The sequence below is a fragment of the Myotis nattereri genome, assembly GCF_964212035.1.
Source record: "Myotis nattereri genome assembly, chromosome: 6".
NCBI lineage: Eukaryota > Metazoa > Chordata > Mammalia > Chiroptera > Vespertilionidae > Myotis > Myotis nattereri.
Window position 1 is genome coordinate 5,688,578 of NC_138081.1, and position 23,752 is coordinate 5,712,329.

At 51.8% G+C, this 23,752-nt stretch overlaps 1 protein-coding gene across 2 annotated transcripts; it reads right to left on the bottom strand.

The window, feature by feature from the left end:
- Positions 1–1,595: 1,595 nt before the first annotated feature.
- Positions 1,596–16,637, bottom strand: LOC308521867 (HLA class II histocompatibility antigen, DQ beta 1 chain). Of its 2 annotated transcripts, none has more exons than XM_081094996.1 (5): positions 16,447–16,637; positions 14,919–15,188; positions 4,516–4,797; positions 3,975–4,085; positions 1,596–2,915 (listed from the first exon to the last, which is right to left on the bottom strand). In XM_081094996.1, the coding sequence occupies exons 1-5, from the start codon at positions 16,553–16,555 to the stop codon at positions 2,902–2,904; spliced, it is 786 nt and encodes a 261-aa protein (XP_080951122.1). In that variant the 5' UTR covers positions 16,556–16,637; the 3' UTR covers positions 1,596–2,901. The 2 variants fall into 2 exon arrangements, with proteins under 2 accessions (XP_080951122.1, XP_080951121.1); XM_081094995.1 differs by having other exon boundaries at positions 1,602–2,915; positions 3,975–4,077.
- Between the last annotated feature and the right edge of the window lie 7,115 nt (positions 16,638–23,752).

Below are 23,752 nucleotides of genomic sequence, written 5' to 3' on the forward strand. Positions count from 1 at the left end.
CTGGGGATCGAGCCCACAACCCGGGCATGTGCCCTTGACCGGAATCAAACCCTGGGTTTTTCAGTCCACAGGCCGATGCTCTATCAACTGAGCCAAACCAGCCAGGGCCCAATCTGTACTACTAATCCCTTCACCTTTTTCACCCAGTCCCTCAACCCCAACTATTTGGCAATCACCAGCTGGGTCTCTGTATCTATGAGTCTATTTCTATTTTATTTATCCATTTACTTTGTTCTTCAGATCCCACATATAAGTGAAATGATATAGTATTTGTCTTTGACTTATTTGACTTAGCACAATACCCTCTAGGTCCATCCATGCTGTCACAGATGGTAACATTTCTTTATTTTTTTATGGCCAAGTAATAATCCATTGTTTATATGTACCACAACTTTACTATCCATTTGTTTGTTGATGGACACTTGGGTGGCTTCCATACCTTGGCTATTGTAAATAACGCTGCAATGAACATAGGAGTGCATATATTCTTTATAATTAGTGCTTTGGATAAGAAAGTGCTATTTTAAATGATGCTTTAAACTACCACTGCAGATAACTACAAGAAATGCTCAGGCCGGAAAACATGTTCATTCATTCATCACCAATTTCTAACTGGTTGACTCTGTTTATATATATACTAGAGGCCCGGTGCACAAAAATTTGTGCACTCGGGGGGGGGGGGGGAGGGGGAGTCCCTCAGCCCGGCCTGTGCCCTCTCGCAGTCTGGGACCCCTCGGGAGATAACGACCTGCTGGCTTAGGCCTGCTCCCGGGTGGCAGAGGGCAGGCCCAATCCCTAGGTGCAGCCCCTGGTCGGGCTCAGAGCAGGGCGGATTGGGAGGTTGCGATGCCACCCTCAGTCACGCTCAGGGTAGGGCCAATTGGGGGGTTGGGGCACCGTCCCCTGTCACACTCAAGGCAGGGTCGATGGGGAGGTTGCGGTGCCACCCTCGTCACGCACAGAGCAGGGCCAATCAGGGGGTTGGGGCGCTGCCCCCTGTCACTCACAGAGCAGGACCCATCAGGGGGGTTGGGGCTCTGTACCCTGTCACGCACAGAGCAGGGCCAATCAGGGGGTTGGGGCGCTGCCCCCGTCACACACAGAGCAGGGCCCATCAGGGGGTTGGGGTGCCGCCACTCTCACACTCAGGCCAGGGCCGATGGGGAGGTTATGGCTCTACCCCATCACACACAGAGCAGGGCCCTTGGGAGGGGGGGGTTGGGGAGCTCCCCCCATCAGGCACAGAGCAGGGCTGATCAGGGGGTTGGGGCACCTTCCCCTGTCACACACAGAGCCACAGGGCGATCAGGGGGTTTGGGCGCTGCCCCCTGTCACACTGATCCCAGTGCCGGGAGGCCTCATGGCTCCGCTGATCCCCGTGTTGGGAGGCATATTACCCTTTTACTATATAGGGTAGAGGCCTGGTGCACGGGTGGGGCCGGCTGGTTTGCCCTGAAGGGTGTCCTGGATCAGGGTGGGGGTCCCCACTGGGGTGCCTGGCCAGTCTGGGTGAGGGGCTGAGGGCTGTTTTCAGGCTGGGGGTGACTGAAGCTCCCAACCGCTCCTTTTTTTCTTTTTTTTTCTTTTTTTTAATTCTGGGCCAGCTTTAGCTTTGAGGCTTGGTTCCAGCTCTTAGGCCTACATGGCTGAAAGTAGGTTTCTGGCCTTTGCTTACAATGTTGCGAATCTGCTGGCTGAAGTCCGGTGGTATCTGTTACTATGTTTCTTAAACTGCAGGCTCAGAGGCCTGCAGCTCAGGCAGGGAATGTTGGTTTCCTCCGTCACTGAAGCAAGCAAGCCTCATGTTAGTTTCAAGCTGCCTGGCTGCCGGCCGCCATCTTGGCTGACAGTTAATTTGCATATCTCGCTGATTAGCCAATGAAAAGGGTAGCGGTCGTACGCCAATTACCATGTTTCTCTTTTATTAGTGTAGAAAAGCATAAGCAACTGAACGACTGCTCGCTATGACACACACTGACCACTCAATGCAGGAGCTGCCCCCTGGTGGTCAGTGAGCTACCACAGCCAGCCAATCTCCCACTGTCCCTCCCCTTGCCAGCCTGCCCTGATCACCCCGATCAGGACGGGGGGAGATGGCCCCAATCGGCCCTGATGCTGGCCAGACCAAGGAACCCCACCCATTCACGAATTCATTCACTGGGTGTCTAGTCTGCTAATAAAAGAATTTTGTCATCATCATCAAAAAAAAAAAAATTGACGTTGATCAATGTGACTTGCCAAGACATCTGAGACATCAGTCTGGTTCTTTGAGACCCCAGGGGCCACTATACCTGGGCCCAGGTAATTCCACCATGCTGACGTACACTCTACCCACCAGGCTGGAAGAGAGGCCGGCACATCCTAAGAACACTGCACTGAACATCAATACCAAAGAGCCAGGAAGAGGGATGATTGAATTGTTCCCTCTGCCCACGTTTATCACAGCACCCCAAGATGCTCTAGTCTCCCTCAAGGAGCAAAATATGTTCCTTTCATTCTTCAGTGGCTTCCTGCCTCCACCCAGTTAAGAAGGCTCAGATACAGGTAACATGTTTAATTATGATAAAAGCTCTGGAGTCAGGTAAAGGCTTCAATCTGCTTCTCTTGGACAGTGAGGAGGGGTGGGCGGGGGCAGGGGGGTGGTGCGTGGAACAAAAGAAAAATGCCTTGGGGGCCTTGAGTTGACTCAGCTGGAGCCCATAGGACAGACTCCAGGGGCACAGCCATAGCCTGAGGCGGGGAGGAGGGGTCGCAGGAGATGCCTGCTTGACTGCATCAGAGTAACTAGGACTCTGATCTCAGAGGGAACAGGCTCACAGGCAGCTGGGAATTCTGGGCGAGGACAACAAGCAGGCATTTCAGAAGAAACACAGCGGATCCCAGTCAAAGCACCCTCAGGAGTCAGCGCAGGAGCCCTGTAGAAGAGAGAGTGATCAGCACCCAGCACCTGGGACATACCCTGTCCCCACCTCTCTGGCCCCTGCAGCATCAGGTAAAGCTGAGGTCTCCACATATGGTCATTACCTCCCCCAGTATCAGTGTTGGGGTGAAATAAGCTGAAGAGGACACGCACTTCAGCCTCACACAGACATGCGGGGGTTGTGGGGGAGGACAGCTGACAGCTGTTATCCTTGGGGGATATGAGCATTTCAACCTTTTTAACAAATTTAATTAAACCAACCCTCTGTCCATCACTAGGAATCACTTATAAATACCCACAGGCAGGAGCCACCAGCATGTGGCACAAAATGAGCATCACCCCTGTGCCTACCACCCAAGACGTGGCTCTGGCTCCACGTTTCACAGAAAGATTCACCAAAGTTAAATGCTGGTTTTGTATAACAAGCCCAGAGCTTCCTCCCTGAATTCTTGATCCCCTGGTAGGGAATAGGCCATGAACCATGACCTTTGTGACCAGGAACACTCATCTTGCCCCCTCCCTCTTTTTCCTGTCCTAGTACCACCCTCCATCCTCCCCTCCCCATTAAATCAGAGCAGAAACAGTACCTGGGGGATGCCCATGAGATCCTTACACCGAGAAAGATCTCATCACGCAAACAGCTAGTCCCTCTCCCACCCACAGGAAATGAGATAAGCAACTTAGTTGGAAATCTAGTTTCTCCCTACCCATCAGCCACAAGGCCTTACCCCTAAGCTACAATCTCCCAAATGAGTGGACCTGTCACTAGAAGGAAGGGAAGCCAATGCCCTGACCTTCTTAAAGAAGCAGCTTTTGGAAAGGGGCCAGCGATGAGCTCTCAGCCCCAGGACACTAGCCACAGTCATACCTGTGGCAGGGCTGCCTTTCAACCAGTAAAATCCAGTCCAAAGCCTGGCCTAGCTGTCTGTCTCCTCCCACCACCAGCCTGGCTGCCTGCCTACCAGGTCAGGAGGAGAGTTACACCTACAAGCAGAAGCCCCCTCAACAGAGGGTCCCGAGCACTGCCCATCTTCCCGTTTCCCCAGTTGCTTACCCTTCTGTTTCCTGTGACGGATGACAAGGCCCAGGCCCAGGAAGATCAGTCCCAGCACGAAGCCCCCAACGCCGCTCAGCATCTTGCTCTGGGTGGATCCAGACTGCGCCCCTGGGGAGCAGAGCCTGGGTGTCAGCTTCTGTCCCCAAACCCACAGGGGCCCTTTGGAAGCCTCCACCCCTGGGGCGGGACCAGACAGTAAACCCTTGGACACCGTGGGTGGGTGACAGGGGAGTGGGTCCTGCTCCTTCACACGAGTCCTTAAACTTGGACCCCAAGTCCCGTCACCAGCTGCCACAGTCAGCCCTCCAGAGCTCCCAGGCTGGGTTCTGGCTGTGGTGTAGAGTGACCTCCCTAATGTCTGGAAACACAATGAGATTAGGAATCTTCTGATGCTCCTGCCATGGAATGAGGTGGCCTAGCGTCCTGTGATGTCCACTCAGCAGTGACATCAGGGGTAGGGATGCGATGGAACAGACAGGGGACGCTGTTTGCCCTCTGTCTGTGGGGCCCAGGGTGCAGGAAAGAAACTGCCCCTTACGCCACTCCACTGTGATGGGGCTCTGGAGGCTGGGGTGCTCCACTCGGCAGGTGTAGACGTCTCCTCGCTGGGGGGTCATTTCCAGCATCACGAGGATCTGGTAGGTCCAGTCCCCGTTCCTAATCCGGGGGGTGGACACGACGCCGTCTGTCTCCTCCTGGTCGTTCCGGAACCAGCGGACTTTGATGTGGGCCGGATAGAAATCCGTCACCGAGCAGACCAGCATGTTGTGGTGGTTCAGGGCCTCTGTCTTGGCCGGGGAGATGGTCACTGTGGGCTCCACTGGGAGGGGAGGGGTGACAGAGAGGAAAATAGAGAGTGAGATGTGGGGGCACAAGCAAGTCTCCCCACAGGGAGGGTCCTCCCTGAACCAGTGGGAAAGAACCCTGGATTCTGAGTCTGGGATGAGGACCCAAGCTGGGCCACTTGATTAGCTCAAGTAAACACATGAGTCAGTTAACTTTTCAGAGTCAAGACCTAACACAATCATTTAATAGGAGTTATTCTATTGATACCAATTTATAAAAATGAAGCCTTTAAATGTTTAAATTGCTGTGTTATACCGGCCACTATTCACAATGTTTTTAAATAAAGATGATAAACACGGACTTCTTTTCCCTCCACCTGTTGATGGTGACCGTGGGGATCAGCTCTAGGGACTCACACCAGGACAGTGACCATTTCCTGTTGGTCCCGCTGCTCCTCACAGTGGAGAAAATACCTCAGTTTGAATCTCCGGGGGGCCCATCAGCACTGGTCACGGCTTCATGAACAATAATATGGACTGATAATTAGGAACATCACAGACAGTTCTATGTCCAACAGAGCAGGACAGCAGTGACCAGCACATCCCTCCTCCGAAGCAATGCTCTCAAACAGGCTCTTCCCTACCATTCTCAGCGGGAAACACAGACAGGATTTAAGGGCAGGAGCACTTCTCACACGTCATCCATCAACAAACCCCTCTCAGCTGTTAGCCTAACCCAGCTCAGATGCCATTCAGTGGCAAACTCCCATTAAATTGTATACTATTCAATAATAAACCTCATGTCCACATCATCTATGCCACCTATGTTTTATCCATTTACTGATTCATTTATTCATTCATTCAACAAATATAAATTGCACAAGCACTAGGAATAGAAAGATAGCAGACTATAGTCCCTCCTCTTATAGAAATTGCAATTTAGTAAAATAAATGTTATTTTGAAAGTTTATAAAATTTTTGCAGGAAAATAGAACCTTGAAAACAAGTAACACTGATAAATATCATTCTTGCCCATGTCTCAATTCCTTTATCTTCTCAGAGAGCCATCTGTGCTCAAATACTACAGACTCTCCCTCACTATTTATGCATCTCATCCTTTATCTCTCCAGCCATTTTACTGCATTTCCCTTATAGTGTCAAACTATATACTACATAGTTCATGTGTGCATTTTAAATATGTTTTCATTGATTTGTTTTAAAGAGAGAGAGAAAGGAATGGAAAAAGAGAGAGAAAGAGAGAAACATTTTTCATTGCCTCCTGCATGCACCTTGATCAGGGATCAAACCCACAACCTGAGCCTGTGCCCTGACCAGGAATCAAACCCAAGACCTTCCAGTGCATGGAAAAACACTCAATCACTGAGCAACACCAGCCAGACTCACTTAGACTCTTGTCAGGTTCTCCTTCCTGGGACTGACTAAAAGCATGGATTCATGCTTTTCATAAAAATCCGGCGCAATAGAGCTGAAGTTTTGAAGTAAATAAAGTGATGCTATTAAATGATTGAATAAAAATTTTTTCAGGTTCTTTTTTAAAAATATATTTTATTGATCTTTTACAGAGAGGAAGGGAGAGAGATAGTTAGAAACATCGATGAGAGAGAAACATCGATCAGCCACCTCCTGCACACTTCCCACTGGGGATGTGCTCGCAACCAAGGTACATGCCCTTGACCGGAGTCGAACCTGGGACCTTTCAGTCCACAGGCCAATGCTCTATCCACTGAGCCAAACCAGCCACGGCTCAGGATTCATAAAATCTGTCAGTTTGACAAACTGAGAGTCAAAAAACAGGGCATGAGTTCAAAAGAAAAATTTTAGAATAATTTTTATTAAAATAGACCTGAGATAGCAAAAATATAAGCACTTGGTGGCATTAGGATGTGGGTCAGAAGGCGAGAGAGTGTAAAGTCAGCAAAAGTTATGTGAATGTGAACATGTTCAGATAACACTGGGGCCAGACTAGGGATTCACTAGTGAACTTTCCATCCCCACCAACATTGAAAATAGGCAAGAACAGACTCATTTTGCTGCTTCTGGTTATAACTGCTTTCATGAGGCTGTGCTCCCATGATATACATGTAGTACACACATGCAATACAGAACACAGTGACTGCTGTGTAGTGAGCAACTGGGCTAATTAATTCAAGTGTTTATTATGTACCAATATTACCATATTAAAGTGTCATGTTAACTCCCAGCACACAAGTAGTTGCAAAATTAAATAGCATTAAACAGAGGGTGTTTGGTAAGGTGATTGTCAAGAAATAGATGCTCATTAAATGGCTATAATTAACATTCACAATATCTATTCCTGAATGGACGGTGATTCTTGGGGGAGGGAGGCAGGGTCTAAGTCAAAAGAAAAACCTGAGCCGTGGCTGGTTTGGCTCAGTGGATAGAGCATTGGCCTGTGGACTGAAAGGTCCCAGGTTCGACTCCGGTCAAGGGCATGTACCTTGGTTGCGAGCACATCCCCAGTGGGAAGTGTGCAGGAGGTGGCTGATCGATGTTTCTCTCTCATCGATGTTTCTAACTATCTCTCTCCCTTCCTCTCTGTAAAAGATCAATAAAATATATTTTTAAAAAAGAACCTGAAAAAATTTTTATTCAATCATTTAATAGCATCACTTTATTTACTTCAAAACTTCAGCTCTATTGCGCCATTTGCCGAGCTTCTTAAGAGATTAAATTCTGCCTTACTGCCCTAGCTGGTTTGGCTCAGTGGATAGAGCGTCGGCCTGCAGACTCAAGGGTCCCCGGTTCGATTCCAGTCAAGGGCATGTACCTTGGTTGCAAGCACATACCCAGTAGGGGCCGTGCAGGAGGCAGTTGATCAATGTTTCTGTCTCATCGATGTTTCTAACTCTCTATCCCTCTCCCTTCCTCTCTGTGAAAAATCAATAAAATATATATTAAAAATATAAAAAAAATAAATTCTGCCTTACGAACCACTGAAGTGTTGTTTTTGCTTTTAGCAAACACTTTTTCCCTCAGACTTTGCATGCACAAATTCTTAATTAAGATCCAAGTCAAGAAGAGTTTACTGCATTAAGCAAAATAGCACAAAATAATTAATAAAGTCAGTTTTAAGGCTCTACTTGCCCTTCTGTTTTTTATTGCGCCTCAGTGGGTGGCAGCTGAGAATTTACTCATTAATCTCAGATGGGCTGAGTGAGCTCACTGCGCCAGGGAATGTGTAGGCAGAGGCCCAGAAACATAACTGACAGTCGCTGCTGAAAGAGGTGCAGGACTAGTGACAGACATTTAGAGAACAGAATTGAAATGAATAAAAATTTGACACCAAAGAGGCAAAACAATAAAAAACTTCTGCACAGCAAAAGAAACCATCAACAAAACAACAAGAAAGCCCATTGCATAGGAGAACATATTTGCCGATGTTATCACCAATAAGGGTTTAATCACGAAAATTTATAGGGACCTCAAACAACTTAACAAAAGGAAGATAAACAAGCCAACCAAAAAATGGGCAAAGGACCTAAATAGACACTTTTTGAAAGAGGACATTCAGAAAGCCAAGAGACATATGAAAACATGCTCAAAGTCACTAATCATCTGAGAGATGCAAATCAAAACAACAATGAGGTTCCATCTCACACCTGTCAGAATGGCTATCATCAACAAATCAACAAACGACAAATGCTGGAGAGGATGTGGAGAAAAAGGAACCCTTGTGCACTGCTGGTGGGAATGCAGACTGGTGCAGCCACTGTGGAGAACAGTATGGAGTTTCCTCAAAAAACTAAAAATGAAACTCCCATTTGACCCAGTGATCCCACTTCTAGGAATATATCCCAAGAAGCCAGAAACACCAATCAGAGAGGATATATGCACCCCTATGTTCATAGCAGCACAATTCACCATAGCTAAGATCTGGAAACAGCCTAAGTGCTCATCAGCAGATGAATGGATTAGAAAACTGTGGTACATCTACATGATGGAATACAATAGCATGGATGGAACTGGAGATCATTATGCTGAGTGAAATAAGCCAGTCAAAGATAAATACCACATGATCTCACTCATTTGTGAAATATAATGAACAACATAAACTGATGAACAAAAATAGCACCAGAGTCATAGAAGCATCGAACAGACTGTCCAACCTATGAGGGAAGGTGGGGGGTGAGGGGGTAAGAGATCAACCAAAGTACTTGTATGCATGCACATGAGCATAACCCATGGACATGTTGGGAGGGGAGTGTGGGGGGAGGGCATGTGCTGGGGGTGGGGGCAGCCGAGGAGACATAAATGGGGGGAAAAGGAGACTTACATAATATTTTAAGCAATAAAGAATTTTAAAAAAAGAGTCAAAAAACTCCTTCACGGCTGTGATATACTGCACGTGTGGACAGGGCCTTGGAGCAGTGTGGAGCTCCAAATCCCACAGGTTAAGCTGGAAGTGGTCCAGCTACAAACTCACAACAGCGTGGAGACAGGAGATGAGGGGCACAGAGACACCGAGCACAGGGACACGAGGACATGGGGCACAGAGACCGGGAAATTGGGACTCAGGGATGTGAGGCACAGAGACATGGGGACGGGGGGCACAGAGACACAGGGACATGGAACACAGAGACAGGGAAACGGGGACACAGACACAAGGGGACATGGGGCACAGGGTCACAGGGCACAGGGACAGGGAGCATAGGGACACGGGGACATGAGGCACAGGGACATGGGGGTAGTTTCTGCAAAGTGAGGGACAGGGAGGCAAGCACACCTGAGTGTGAGGCAGGAGGTGCGAATGGGTGGAAGGAGGAGCAGATGCCTGAACCCACTCCACATCCCTAGAGGGTTCCTGATGACCTGGAGGGACTGAGGAATCTGTGCTGGTGCCTTTTCCAATCTGGCCAAGTCCTCCCCGATCCCCCGCCCATACTCCTCTGTTCCCCCATCATTCCCAAGCTGGGTCCCCTCATTCAGTCCCTCTCTTTCACCTCTCCCCCCAACCTCATTCCTGACCTCGGTCCAACTCTCCCCCCCTCATTCCCGCCCTTTCTCCCCCTCTCCCCTCTCATTCCCGCCCTTTCTCACCTCTCCCCACATTTCCGCCCTTTCTCCCCCCCATTCCCGCCCTTTCTCTCCCCCATTCCCACCCTTTCTCCCCCTCTCCCCCCTAATTCCCCCCTTTCACCCCCCATTCCCACCCTTTGTCCCCCTCTCCCCCATTACCGCCCTTTCTCCCCCCCCATTCCCGCCCTTTCTCCCCCTCTCTCGCCCATTCCCGCCCTTTCTCCCCCTCTCCCCTCATTCCCGCCCTTTCTCCCCCCATTCCCACCCTTTCTCCCCCTCTCTCCCCCACTACCACCCTTTCTCCACCTCTCTCCCCCACTACCGCCCTTTCTCCCCCTCTTTCCCCACTGCCGCCCTTTCTCCCCATCTCTCCCCCACTACAGCCCTTTCTCCCCCTCTCTCCCCCACTACCACCCTTTCTCCCCCTCTCCCCTCATTCCCGCCCTTTCTCCCCCCCATTCCCACCCTTTCTCCCCCTCTCTCCCCTACTACCGCCCTTTCTCCCCCTCTCTCCCCCACAACCGCCCTTTCTCGCCCTCTTTCCCCCATTCCCGCCCTTTCTCCCCCCCATTCCCGCCCTTTCTCCCCCCATTCCCACCCTTTCTCCCCCTCTCTCCCCTACTACCGCCCTTTCTCCCCCTCTCTCCCCCACTACCGCCCTTTCTCCCCCTCTCTCCCCCACTACCGCCCTTTCTCGCCCTCTCTCCCCCATTCCCGCCCTTTCTCCCCCCCATTCCCGCCTTTCTCCCTCCCATTCCCACCCTTTCTCCACCTCTCTCCCCCACTACCGCCCTTTCTCCCCCTCTCTCCCCCACTACCGCCCTTTCTCCCCCTCTCTCCCCCACTACCGCCCTTTCTCCCCCTCTCCCCTCATTCCAGCCCTTTCTCCTTCCCATTCCCACCCTTTCTCCCCCTCTCTCCCCCACTACCGCCCTTTCTCCCCTCTCTCCCCCACTACCGCCCTTTCTCCCCCTCTCCCCTCATTCCCGCCCTTTCTCGCTCCCATTCCCACCCTTTCTCCCCCTCTCTCCCCCACTACCGCCCTTTCTCGCCCTCTCTCCCCCACTACCGCCCTTTCTCGCCCTCTCTCCCCCATTCTCGCCCTCTCTCCCCCATTCCCGCCCTTTCTCCCCCCCATTCCCGCCCTTTCTCCCCCCGATTCCCGCCCTTTCTCCCTCCCATTCCCACCCTTTCTCCCCCTCTCTCCCCCACTACCGCCCTTTCTCCCCCTCTCTCCCCCACTACCACCCTTTCTCCCCCTCTCTCCCCCACTACCGCCCTTTCTCCCCCTCTCTCCCCCACTACCGCCCTTTCTCCCCTCTCTCCCCCACTACCGCCCTTTCTCCCCCTCTCTCCCCCACTACCGCCCTTTCTCCCCCTCTCCCCCCCATTCCCACCCTTTCTCCCCCTCTCTCCCCTACTACCGCCCTTTCTCCCCCTCTCTCCCCACTACCACCCTTTCTCCCCCTCTCCCCTCATTCCCGCCCTTTCTCCCCCCATTCCCACCCTTTCTCCCCCTCTCTCCCCCACTACCGCCCTTTCTCCCCCTCTCTCCCCCACTACCGCCCTTTCTCGCCCTCTCTCCCCATTCCCGCCCTTTCTCCCCCCCATTCCCGCCTTTCTCCCTCCCATTCCCACCCTTTCTCCCCCTCTCTCCCCCACTACCGCCCTTTCTCCCCTCTCCCCTCATTCCAGCCCTTTCTCCTTCCCATTCCCACCCTTTCTCCCCCTCTCTCCCCCACTACCGCCCTTTCTCCCCTCTCTCCCCCACTACCGCCCTTTCTCCCCCTCTCCCCTCATTCCCGCCCTTTCTCGCTCCCATTCCCACCCTTTCTCCCCCTCTCTCCCCCACTACCGCCCTTTCTCGCCCTCTCTCCCCCACTACCGCCCTTTCTCGCCCTCTCTCCCCCACTACCGCCCTTTCTCCCCCTCTCTCCCCCACTACCGCCCTTTCTCCCCCTCTCTCCCCCACTACCGCCCTTTCTCCCCCTCTCCCTTCATTCCAGCCCTTTCTCTCCCCCATTCCCACCCTTTCTCCCCCTCTCTCCCCCACTACCACCCTTTCTCCCCTCTCTCCCCCACTACCGCCCTTTCTCCCCCTCTCCCCTCATTCCCGCCCTTTCTCCCCCCCCATTCCCACCCTTTCTCCCCTCTCTCCCCCACTACCGCCCTTTCTCCCCCTCTCCCCCCATTCCCGCCCTTTCTCCCTCCCATTCCCACCCTTTCTCCCCCTCTCTCCCCCACTACCGCCCTTTCTCCCCCTCTCCCCCCATTCCCGCCCTTTCTCCCTCCCATTCCCACCCTTTCTCCCCCTCTCTCCCCCACTACCGCCCTTTCTCCCCCTCTCTCCCCCACTACCACCCTTTCTCCCCCTCTCCCCTCATTCCCGCCCTTTCTCTCCCCCATTCCCACCCTTTCTCCCCTCTCTCCCCCACTACCGCCCTTTCTCCCCCTCTCTCCCCCACTACCGCCCTTTCTCCCCCTCTCCCCCCCATTCCCGCCCTTTCTCCCTCCCATTCCCACCCTTTCTCCCCCTCTCTCCCCCACTACCGCCCTTTCTCGCCCTCTCCCCTCATTCCCGCCCTTTCTCCCCCCATTCCCACCCTTTCTCCCCCTCTCTCCCCCACTACGCCCTTTCTCCCCCTCTCCCCCCCATTCCCGCCCTTTCTCCCCCCCATTCCCACCCTTTCTCCCCCTCTCTCCCCCACTACCACCCTTTCTCCCCCTCTCCCCTCATTCCCGCCCTTTCTCTCCCCATTCCCACCCTTTCTCCCCCTCTCTCCCCCACTACCGCCCTTTCTCCCCCTCTCTCCCCCACTACCGCCCTTTCTCCCCCTCTCTCCCCACTACCGCCCTTTTCACCCTCTCCCCTCATTCCCGCCCTTTCTCTCCCCCATTCCCACCCTTTATCCCCCTCTCTCCCCCACTACCGCCCTTTCTCCCCCTCTCTCCCCCACTACCACCCTTTCTCCCCCTCTCCCCTCATTCCCGCCCTTTCTCTCCCCCATTCCCACCCTTTATCCCCCTCTCTCCCCCACTACCGCCCTTTCTCCCCCTCTCTCCCCCACTACCGCCCTTTCTCCCCCTCTCCCCTCATTCCCGCCCTTTCTCTCCCCCATTCCCACCCTTTCTCCCCCTCTCTCCCCCACTACCGCCCTTTCTCCCCCTCTCTCCCCCACTACCACCCTTTCTCCCCCTCTCCCCTCATTCCCGCCCTTTCTCTCCCCCATTCCCACTCTTTATCCCCCTCTCTCCCCCACTACCGCCCTTTCTCCCCCTCTCTCCCCCACTACCGCCCTTTCTCCCCCTCTCCCCTCATTCCCGCCCTTTCTCTCCCCCATTCCCACTCTTTATCCCCCTCTCTCCCCCACTACCGCCCTTTCTCCCCCTCTCTCCCCCACTACCACCCTTTCTCCCCCTCTCCCCTCATTCCCGCCCTTTCTCTCCCCCATTCCCACTCTTTATCCCCCTCTCTCCCCCACTACCGCCCTTTCTCCCCCTCTCTCCCCCACTACCACCCTTTCTCCCCCTCTCCCCTCATTCCCGCCCTTTCTCTCCCCCATTCCCACTCTTTATCCCCCTCTCTCCCCCACTACCGCCCTTTCTCCCCCTCTCTCCCCCACTACCGCCCTTTCTCCCCCTCTCTCCCCCACTACCGCCCTTTCTCCCCCTCTCTCCCCCACTACCGCCCTTTCTCCCCCTCTCCCCTCATTCCCGCCCTTTCTCTCCCCCATTCCCACTCTTTATCCCCCTCTCTCCCCCACTACCGCCCTTTCTCCCCCTCTCTCCCCCACTACCGCCCTTTCTCCCCCTCTCTCCCCCACTACCGCCCTTTCTCCCCCTCTCTCCCCCACTACCGCCCTTTCTCCCCCTCTCCCCTCATTCCCGCCCTTTCTCTCCCCCATTCCCACTCTTTATCCCCCTCTCTCCCCCACTACCGCCCTTTCTCCCCCTCTCTCCCCCACTACCGCCCTTTCTCCCCCTCTCCCCTCATTCCCGCCCTTTCTCTCCCCCATTCCCACTCTTTATCCCCCTCTCTCCCCCACTACCGCCCTTTCTCCCCCTCTCTCCCCCACTACCACCCTTTCTCCCCCTCTCCCCACATTCCCGCCCTTTCTCTCCCCCATTCCCACTCTTTATCCCCCTCTCTCCCCCACTACCGCCCTTTCTCCCCCTCTCTCCCCCACTACCACCCTTTCTCCCCCTCTCCCCTCATTCCCGCCCTTTCTCTCCCCCATTCCCACTCTTTATCCCCCTCTCTCCCCCACTACCGCCCTTTCTCCCCCTCTCTCCCCCACTACCGCCCTTTCTCCCCCTCTCTCCCCCACTACCGCCCTTTCTCCCCCTCTCTCCCCCACTACCGCCCTTTCTCCCCCTCTCTCCCCCACTACCGCCCTTTCTCCCCCTCTCTCCCCCACTACCGCCCTTTCTCCCCCTCTCCCCTCATTCCCGCCCTTTCTCCCCCCCATTCCCACCCTTTCTCCCCCTCTCTCCCCCACTACCGCCCTTTCTCCCCCTCTCTCCTCATTCCCGCCCTTTCTCCCCCCCATTCCCACCCTTTCTCCCCCTCTCTCCCCCACTACCGCCCTTTCTCGCCCTCTCTCCCCCACTACCGCCCTTTCTCGCCCTCTCTCCCCCACTACCGCCCTTTCTCCCCCTCTCTCCTCATTCCCGCCCTTTCTCCCCCCCATTCCCACCCTTTCTCCCCCTCTCTCCCCCACTACCGCCCTTTCTCCCCCTCTCTCCTCCACTACCGCCCTTTCTCCCCCTCTCTCCCCTCATTCCCGCCCTTTCTCCCTCCCATTCCCACCCTTTCTCCCCCTCTCTCCCCCACTACCGCCCTTTCTCGCCCTCTCCCCTCATTCCCGCCCTTTCTCCCTCCCATTCCCACCCTTTCTCCCCCTCTCTCCCCCACTACCGCCCTTTCTTCCCCTCTCCCCTCATTCCCGCCCTCAGTCCCGCCCAGTCACGACCCCAATCCGCCCTCCGCTGGACTCCCTGTCCCTTCAGTGGCTGGAGCTCGGGTCCCAGAAGCCGCCATTCCCAGGGCAGGGTGACTGGTCCCAGCGCAGGGGGCCGGGGCCGGAGGGGCGCTCACCTCGCAGGTTCAAGGTCATGGCCTCATCCATGGGGTAGTTGTGTCTGCACACCGTGTCCAGCTCGGCCCGCGTCTGCTCCAGGATGTCCTTCTGGCTGTTCCAGTACTCGGCGTCCGGCCGCCCCTGCGGGGTCAGCGCGCGGTACTCCCCCACGTCGCTGTCGAAGCGCGCATACTCCTCCCGGTTGTAGATGTAGCTGGTCACCAGCCGCACGCGCTGCGTCCCGTTGGTGAAGTAGCAGAGGCCCTTAAACTGGAACAGGAAGTCCCCTGCGGGAGCCGCCTGTCAGGCCTCAGCCCCGGGCCAGTGCCTGGGACCTTCCCCTGGAGACAGACCTGCAGCCCCGCTGGGCCTCGCTTCCTGCCTCCCCCTCCCAGCCCCGCCCGGGCATGGCCACCGGGAACTGCCCGCGTGTAGGGAGGGGACAGAGGAGAGAGAGTCTCCCGGATGCCCAGGAGCCTGGATCAGGCCTGAGCCTGACACCCGCTGGGAGGGCGGTCCCCAATCTCACATCCAGGCCCTGCCTCAGAGCTGTCAGGACGCCCTCCCCTGAGGTCCCATTTCCCAGGGAATCCAGAACCTCAGAGACCAGGGTCCCCACAGGCCAGAGAGTCCAGGGAGCAATGACGGAAAACCTAGAACCCAGCGTCCTCCTCCCACAGGCTCGCTCTTGCCCCTCCTCCTGGCACAGACCTTCCCCCCAACAGTGCTGCCCCAGGGACCCACCCCCGACCCCAGAAACGGAGGCTCCTCATGGAAAGGGCACAGGCTCCCAAGTTAGATCAGCTCGATCCCAGGTGGACTGTGCCAACGGCCAGCTCGGGCGGTTGCCCAGAGCACCCAGAGCATAAAGGCAATTGTGTAGAAAGACCAGGACACCTACGCTAGGGGTGGCAGGAAGCCTGACAGAGTTACGGGAAGACAGAATCCTGTCTGAAATAAACGGCTTCTCAGCATGTCATCCCCTCTTCACTTCCCCTTTCTCCTCAGTTCCCTCCCCCATCAACTGACCAATCCCACCCCCTCACTGTGTGACCCTAAGTCCCTGGGAGGAAGCTGAGCCCCTGCCTGTGGCACCAGGTCAGCTGCCCAGAGGCCAGGGTTTGCTGCCAGCCCTCTGCTCAGACTCAGGGATGGGGAGCCCTTTCCCCCAAATCTGACACCACAGACCTGCCCCACACAGTTCCCCAACCAGAGCCCCTTAGTCTTTAATCCAGAGAAGGTCTTGGGGACAAGGTCCTGCTTTCTTCTCTTTGGAAACATTCTATCTTCAAAAATAACCATTTCCTGTCACTGGCAGTGGCCAGTCTCCTCCCTCCCATTGGGACAGCCCCAGGCTGGAGCCCCTGAGATGGCCATGTCCCCACCTTGTCACCAGAAGGTGGACATGAGAACATAGCAGCTGCCTTTCCCAAAGAGGAAATGCTGATCACAGACTGTTCTCAGGTCATAGCCCCCCCACGCCCCAGCCAAGGGTCCCTCAGAGCCCATCCCAGGCTGGCGGTGGGGCAGCTGCCCTGCACTCACGTGGAGAGTCTCCGCCCTCAGCCACTGGGGCACTCAGCACCACCAGCCACACCATCACAGCTGCTGTCCAGGGGCCTCCGGGGACCCACAGAGCCGGCTTTCCAGACATAATGGAGAACAAAGGAAGAAGCAAGGGAGTGAGCCCGCTCCACCTGATGGCTGATGCAGCCCCTTCAGAGAATAGAACCTGTGAGAGCGGCCACACAGGGTCGGACTGGAGAGTCCCCAGGAAAGCAGCCAATCAGCACTGGCGCTGACCCACCTCATCTGTCTCCGGGCAGATGCTCTCTATGGAGGTTCCTTAGCCAGTGCCTGGAACCCAGCCTTCATCGAATTGCGTTGGATGAACATTTGAAGACTTTCTCTCAGTTTTAGAAGGTGAATACCTTAGAAGTTTAAAGAACCAAGAGAGAAAGGTGATTCAAGAGTGGACATCTTTGTGATATTCAGTTAAAACCTTTGTGATACTCTTACACTTGAGATTTTTAGGAGGTGAAATAAGTGGGGATCATGCATCAGGGAGAGAAAATCATTGTCAGGAGATGCTCCCTCCTATTATCTTAAACACTCCAGGAGCCTGAAGTCTTGGTGCATTATGAGCTGCAGCTCTACCTTGAATGTGCTTTATGAAACTACAAATTACTCAATCTCTTTTAGCCTCGGGTTTCTCTTTGGAAAATGTGGATCATGTTTCATGCATTTTACATCTACACCTTCTTACACACATACTCACAGCAATATGATTGCTCTGATACTGCAAAGTGTTCCGCTCTGCTGCATGTGTAGCTGTTGGGAATATTTCACACAAAATACACGCACCCCTGCAGGCCAGTGAGTCTTATGCGAGAATCTACTGCATTTGTGCTCTTTGAGTGCAAGGTCTTTGAAAGTTAAGATGACTTTTCTTTTAATTTTTTGCTTGTTTGTTTGGTGCAGCCTATTGCAAGCTCTTAAAACTCTCCATGTGAGGATTTTCTAAGGCTGCCATTGGGGCCGGCCACAAGTGCTGGGGTTTAATGGCCGTGCGAGTATCTGAAGGCTAAGAAAAGATGAGAATAAATACCCCTGATCCCTCACTTCTCCAGGAATATTCTGAGAGGAATTCTACATTGAGGTTGATTTTTCTCTTCTAAACTCTTTGGCTGCTTCAGTCCTCCCTGGTCCATCTGATGTCACAAAGGCACAATCATAGACATTCACATCAACAGGACACAGGCACCTGTAGCTTCAGGTCAGAGAGCAAAGACGTGGAGAAGCACCCTGGGGCCTGCACCATGTGACTGAAGGAGCAGGTGTTCACACTCACAGCTCGTACGGTGCGGCCCCTGAGCATCAAACCCCACAGGCAGAACTATTGATGGGGTTTTTAATAAATGTATTATTTCTCAGGCTCCTCCCGCCCAGGGCGAGGGCTAGTACTGAATGGTTATAGAGCAATTAAGATAATGATAACATTAATAAACAAGACAATAAGAATCTCTCTCTCTCTCTCTCTCTCTCTCTCTCTCTCTCTCTCTCCCTCCCCCCTACATTTTAGGTTCTCCTTTTAAATTTAAAGACAGGATTTGAAAGCAGAATATTAGAAGTTCATCAGGTAAAAGAAGAAGGTAGGAGGCAGTGACAAGAGGGCACATTAGTGGCATGTGGAGGCCTTGAGCTGGTTCCGTTTTTTCTGTTGGGTGCATCGCTCCGGAGCCCCGGAGCCAGGGGATCGGCCCTGGGCTCCAACCAGCAGTGGTGGGTCAGTGTCAGGGTCACTCCAGAGTCAGGGTGGAAGCATAAGGGAGGAACATCCAACTCAGACCTGGAATGGGGCTGGGGGACAAGGAAGAATAGTCAGAGAGGGAACTTGAAGGTGCCTCAGTGCCCTAAGCCCCCACCTCAGGGTCCCTCAGAATCAGCAGAGGCCTCTGGCCCATCACCTCCCTCCTGTCATGGGGGGAAATTCCATCAGTTCTGTTCTGGGCCATACACTCGGTTCTGCTCTGCTCTGGGCTGTGCAGAGGAGGCTGCATCAGACCTGGGGATTCCCGGGTCTCACAGGCCTCTTCACACAGACTCTCTACTAGCAACAGGGTTGTCAGCTTAGACTCCTTTTTCTGATTGGCTAAAATCTCATCTGAAAGGTCTGGTTTGGGCTTCTGCCAGCTGCTTCCCCTCGCCCAGTCAGCATTCTCTATGTTTTCTAGAATTTTCTGCACTGTCCCTGTCCTGCTACAGTACTCAGGGCAGCTGCTGCTGGCCTGGCCTGGCCTGAGAGGAAGGCAGCATCCCCATTCCAGCACCTCACCTGAACCACCTGGCTGGGCCCCTGTGGAGTCAGGGCCCTTAGAGTGAGGGAGTGTGGGCCACGTGGGTAGATGTTGCAATGAAGGAGCAGCCATTATTATGAGTCCAGGTTATGGGGGGGAGACTCCCCAAGGACGTCCTCTGTTCCCTCTGGTGGAAGCTTAAGCTTGGGGACTCCCTCCTGGTGGGAATTCAGGGAGAACCCGCCTTCCCTGGAATCCTTAGAATCTGCGCTCGTCAGTGGGGTTCACCGCAAACATAGTAACCATCTGTCACCAGAATCTCCATCCAGGACCCGTTCTGCATTCACTGTAGGAACCAGAAACATTGTTGGTTTTAAAGGGTCTGTGGCCTCCTTAATGCAGCAGTCACATGGAAATCCTGTCCCCAGAGAATTATTTCCCTTTAATAACAATTCACCAAGCATTTATCCCTAAATTTTTCTAAAATTTTCCTGAGCTATTCACATATGTCCCCATATGAACTCTTAGGTAACCAGTTATATGCATTTCCCACGACACATACAAAGTAGGTCAGGGTCAGGGTCACACAACCTATCTCTTTAAAATCACATTTTAGAGAATCTGAAGAGTCAAATTGATAGCAGAGTGACCACGGATAAACATTTCACCACGAAAGACTCAAGTTTCCCTCATCTGTAGGTGGAACATACACCTCACAGGACAGTCATGAACACAGACATACCTGTAACAGTCCCCATGATCTGTGCTGAGCCACATGCACGTGAATTAGGACGTAATGTATGAGTACATCTTTGTTGACATCACTCACCAAGGCAGCAAAATCTTCTTGTTATTTCTCATCTCTGTTCACATGTTGGAATTTCTATGATTTTTAATCTCTATCTCTTACCCCATCATTACAGAGAGAAAAGGGGAGCAGGTAAAGCACATTAGTTGCATTTGACCATGAACCCCCTGCCTTTCCCTCTGAAGTGCCAGCACAGAAATGCCATTTAATTACAACTTCGGTTCTCAGAACCTGGTCACTCGTAGTGGGCTCACAAATGTGGAAACCTGAGTGCAAAACACAGGATCACACAGAAATCGATGAGAGAAGAACAAAATGAGTGCAGCTTTGTGAGCTACATGGCCTAGGATAGTGATGGCAAACCTTGTGAGCTCGGCGTGTCAGCATTTTTGAAAAACCCTAACTTAACTCTGGTGCTGTGTCACATATAGAAATTTTTTTATATTTGCAACCATACTAAAACAAAGACATATTTTTGATATTTATTTTATATATTTAAATGCCATTTAACAAAGAAAAATCAACCAAAAAAATGAGTTTGCGTGTCACCTCTGACACGCGTGTCATAGGTTCACCATCACTGGTCTAGGAGGACAGACTTCACCCATCTTCACTGGATTTAGAGGAAGAGGGACTGGCTGCTCCTCACTGTCGCTGCTGCCACATGTCTAAGAGCCCTGTCCCGGCCGCAGGCTGAGTGCCCTGCACTCCCCACACATGATCAGGGTCCCAGGTGACTCAGCTCCGACACTTCTATGCAGTCTTGTTTCCTGTAGTTCTGTCCCCCTCCCCGAACCCAGCAGATCCCAGACGGTGGGTACTGTACAATATTTTTATACCCTAGAGAGTTAAGGTCCTGGGTTTCAAGGATGAAAATACAAGGATCCTACCTTCTAGTAGTTCACACGTGGGAAGGGAGACACACAGGGGAAAAATGAAAAGACAAAAGTTTGCAGCAGCCACTAAGGCAGTGATGGCGAACCTATGACACACGTGTCAGAGGTGACACGCGAACTCATTTTTTTGGTTGATTTTTCTTTGTTAAATGGCATTTAAATATATAATATAAATATCAAAAATATAAGTCTTTGTTTTAGTATGGTTGCAAATATAAAAAATTTCTATATGTGACACGGCACCAGAGTTAAGTTAGGGTTTTTCAAAATGCTGACACGCCGACCTCAAAAGGTTCACCATCACTGCACTAAGGGGAATGGCATACACACTGACTATAGACAGTGTTGAAGGTTCAGGACACAAAACTATAAACTGGTAATGGTGGCTGTTGGTTCAGCTACTTTCTGTTCTCTTAGAATGGACTGGCAACATAGGGCCAGAGGATGGTGATTATTTGTGGATTAATTCATAAGTAATACTTTTTCAAGATGAGGACAGGGAGTGGACGGTGTAGAGGTCATGGTGGGACTGAGACAGACTTCCAGGTGCGCTTCTCAGAGGAGGTGATGACTCAGCGATAAAGGGCCTTTCCAGGCAAGAACACTTACTGGGGTTCAGACGGGGAAGTTCGGCAAGGCTTGGGGCAGGGCACTCACATCATGTGGTTTGGTATGATTAGAGGGTGGGACTCAGGTGTACTGGTCTTTGCACCATTGAAAGTCACCTGACTTTTCTTCACAGTATGACAAAACAGGGGATTTAAGCAGAGGAGTGCCATGACAAGCTTTTCTGTTCAAAGAGCCACCATGAAAGCTGATTCTTTATGTGATGTAAAAGAATCCAGATGCAGCCCTAACCGGTTTGGCTCAGTGGATAGAGCGTCAGCCTGTGGGCTGAAGGGTCCCAAGTTTGATTCTGGTCAAGGGCATGGACCTTGGTTGTGGGCACATTCCCGGTAGGGGATGCGCAGGAGGCAGCTGATCGATGTTTCTCTCTCATGGATGTTTCTAACTCTCTATCTCTCTCCCTTCCTCTCTGCAAAAAATCAATAAAATATATTTAAAAAAGAGAATTCAGGTGCACTGGAGGACCCAAATCCACCAAAAACCGGTGTACCAAGGAACCAATTTGCCAATGGCCAGTTTGCTACGTTTACTAAAATTATTAATGTACTCAAAACTCATTTCTTTTTTATATTTCTAAAGTTTGTTTAAAATATGTTAAGCCATAGTTGATGGTTGATGAGTGAATGGGAGGTCTGTGAGCCCTCCTGCTTCCCCCCCACACCCTATTCTCTCGCTCTCGAGGACTCTGCTCCATCTTCTGCCAACAAGCAGCGCAGGTTCCACGAAGTTTTACAGTAAATGCATTCATAAACATGGAATGAAAACTGGACAACTACAATCACTGATAATTTCAGAAGTTGTTTAAAATGCTTCGAAAGTAAACTGGAGTAAATATTTTAAATGGTTAAAATAGGTTTTGGTCGAATTTGGTATATTTAATAAATTTATTCTGTAGAAAATTAGCATTTTCAGAGAAGGGAGAGACACCAGTCTGCAGAGGCTGACGTGGCATTGTGGAGAGCTCCTCCTTATCATCCACGGGCAGGAGAGGAGAACCCAGGCTGCCTGCTAAGGACTTGCTGCCGACTGAGCCTTCTCTCCTGATCCATTTCTTTAGGCTCTTCCTTCCTGTCACTCTCCTCATCCACTCCCACCTCGGTGGGGTCACTCAGCACTCATCTACACATGCCATTCTTTCCTGTTCACCTCTCGCTTTTATTTCTCATCTCTGTTTCTGTTTTCTTCTTGATTCCTGGGATATTTCCAGAGGCCATTCTTCCCCCTGCTTCTCCCTGAAGTCACCATGTTTCTTTTTTTTTCTTTTTTTTATGTATTTTTGATATTTGTTTTATATATTTAAATGCCATTTAACAAAGACAAATCAACCAAAAAAATGAGTTTGCGTGTCACCTCTGACACGCGTGTCACTGTCTAATTTCTCCCATATCAGACACACCAACAAATCCTTTCCTCCACCCCCCTTCCCTCCCCCTGCCAGGATGCCATGTAAGGTCTCTCCTTCCCTTTATAGGGAAATTCCCCGAGTTGCCTTTATTCATGGGTCTTCAATTTCTCTCCTCTCCTAAGTTTTTTTTTTTAATTAATCTTTATTGTTCAGATTATTACATTTGTTCCTCTTTTCCCCCCCCCCCATAACTCCCCTCCTCCCAGTTCCCACTCCACCCTCCACTGTCCTCATCCATAGGTGCACGATTTTTGTCCAGTCTCTTCCCGCATCTCCCACAGCCCTTTCCCCCGCAAGAATAGTCAGTCCATTCCCTTTCTATGTCTCTGATTCTATTATAATCAACAGTTCATTCTGTTCATCAGATTATTTATTCACTTGATTCTTGGATTCACTTGTTGATAGATGCATATTTGTTGTTCCTAATTTGTATCTTTACCTTTTTCTTCTTCTTCCTCTTCTTAAAGGATACCTTTCAGCATTTCATATAATACTGGTTTGGTGGTGATGAACTCCTTTAGCTTTTCCTTATCTGTGAAGCTCTTTATCTGACCTTCCGTTCTGAATGATAGCTTTGCTGGATAAAGTAATCTTGGTTGTAGGTTCTTGGTATTCATCACTTTGAATATTTCTTGCCACTTCCTTCTGGCCTGCAAAATTTCTGTTGAGAAATCAGCTGACAGTAGTATGGGTATTCCCTTGTAGGTAACTGAGTTTCTTTCTGTTGCTGCTTTTAAGATTCTCTCTTTGTCTTTTGCTCTTGGCATTTTAATTATGGTGTGTCTTGGTGTGGCCCTCTTTGGATTATTTTTGTTTGGGATTCTCTGCACTTCCTGGACTTGTAAGTCTATTTCGTTCACCAGGTAGGGGAAGTTTTCTGTCATTATTACTTCAAATAGGTTTTCAATATCTTGCTCTCTCTCTTCTTCTGGCACCCCTATAATTCGGATGTTGGTACATTTGAAGCTGTCCCAGAGGCTCCTTACACTATCTTCGTATTTTTGGATTCTTTTTTCATTTTGCTTTTCCAGTTGGGTGTTTTTTGCTTCTTCGCATTTCAAATCTTTGACTTGATTCTTGCGCTCCTCTGGTCTGCTGTTGGGAGTCTGTATAATATTCTTTATTTCAGTCAGTGTATGCTTAATTTCTAGTTGGTTCTTTATCACAACATCAAGGGTCTCATTAGATTTCTTGAGGATCTCACTATACTTATCGGCGGTCTCACCAATCTTTTCGAGGGCCTTACTAAGTTTATCGGCCGCTTCTAGACAGTTCTTGAGAGACCTTAAAAGTGTGGTTTTGAACTTTATATCCTCCA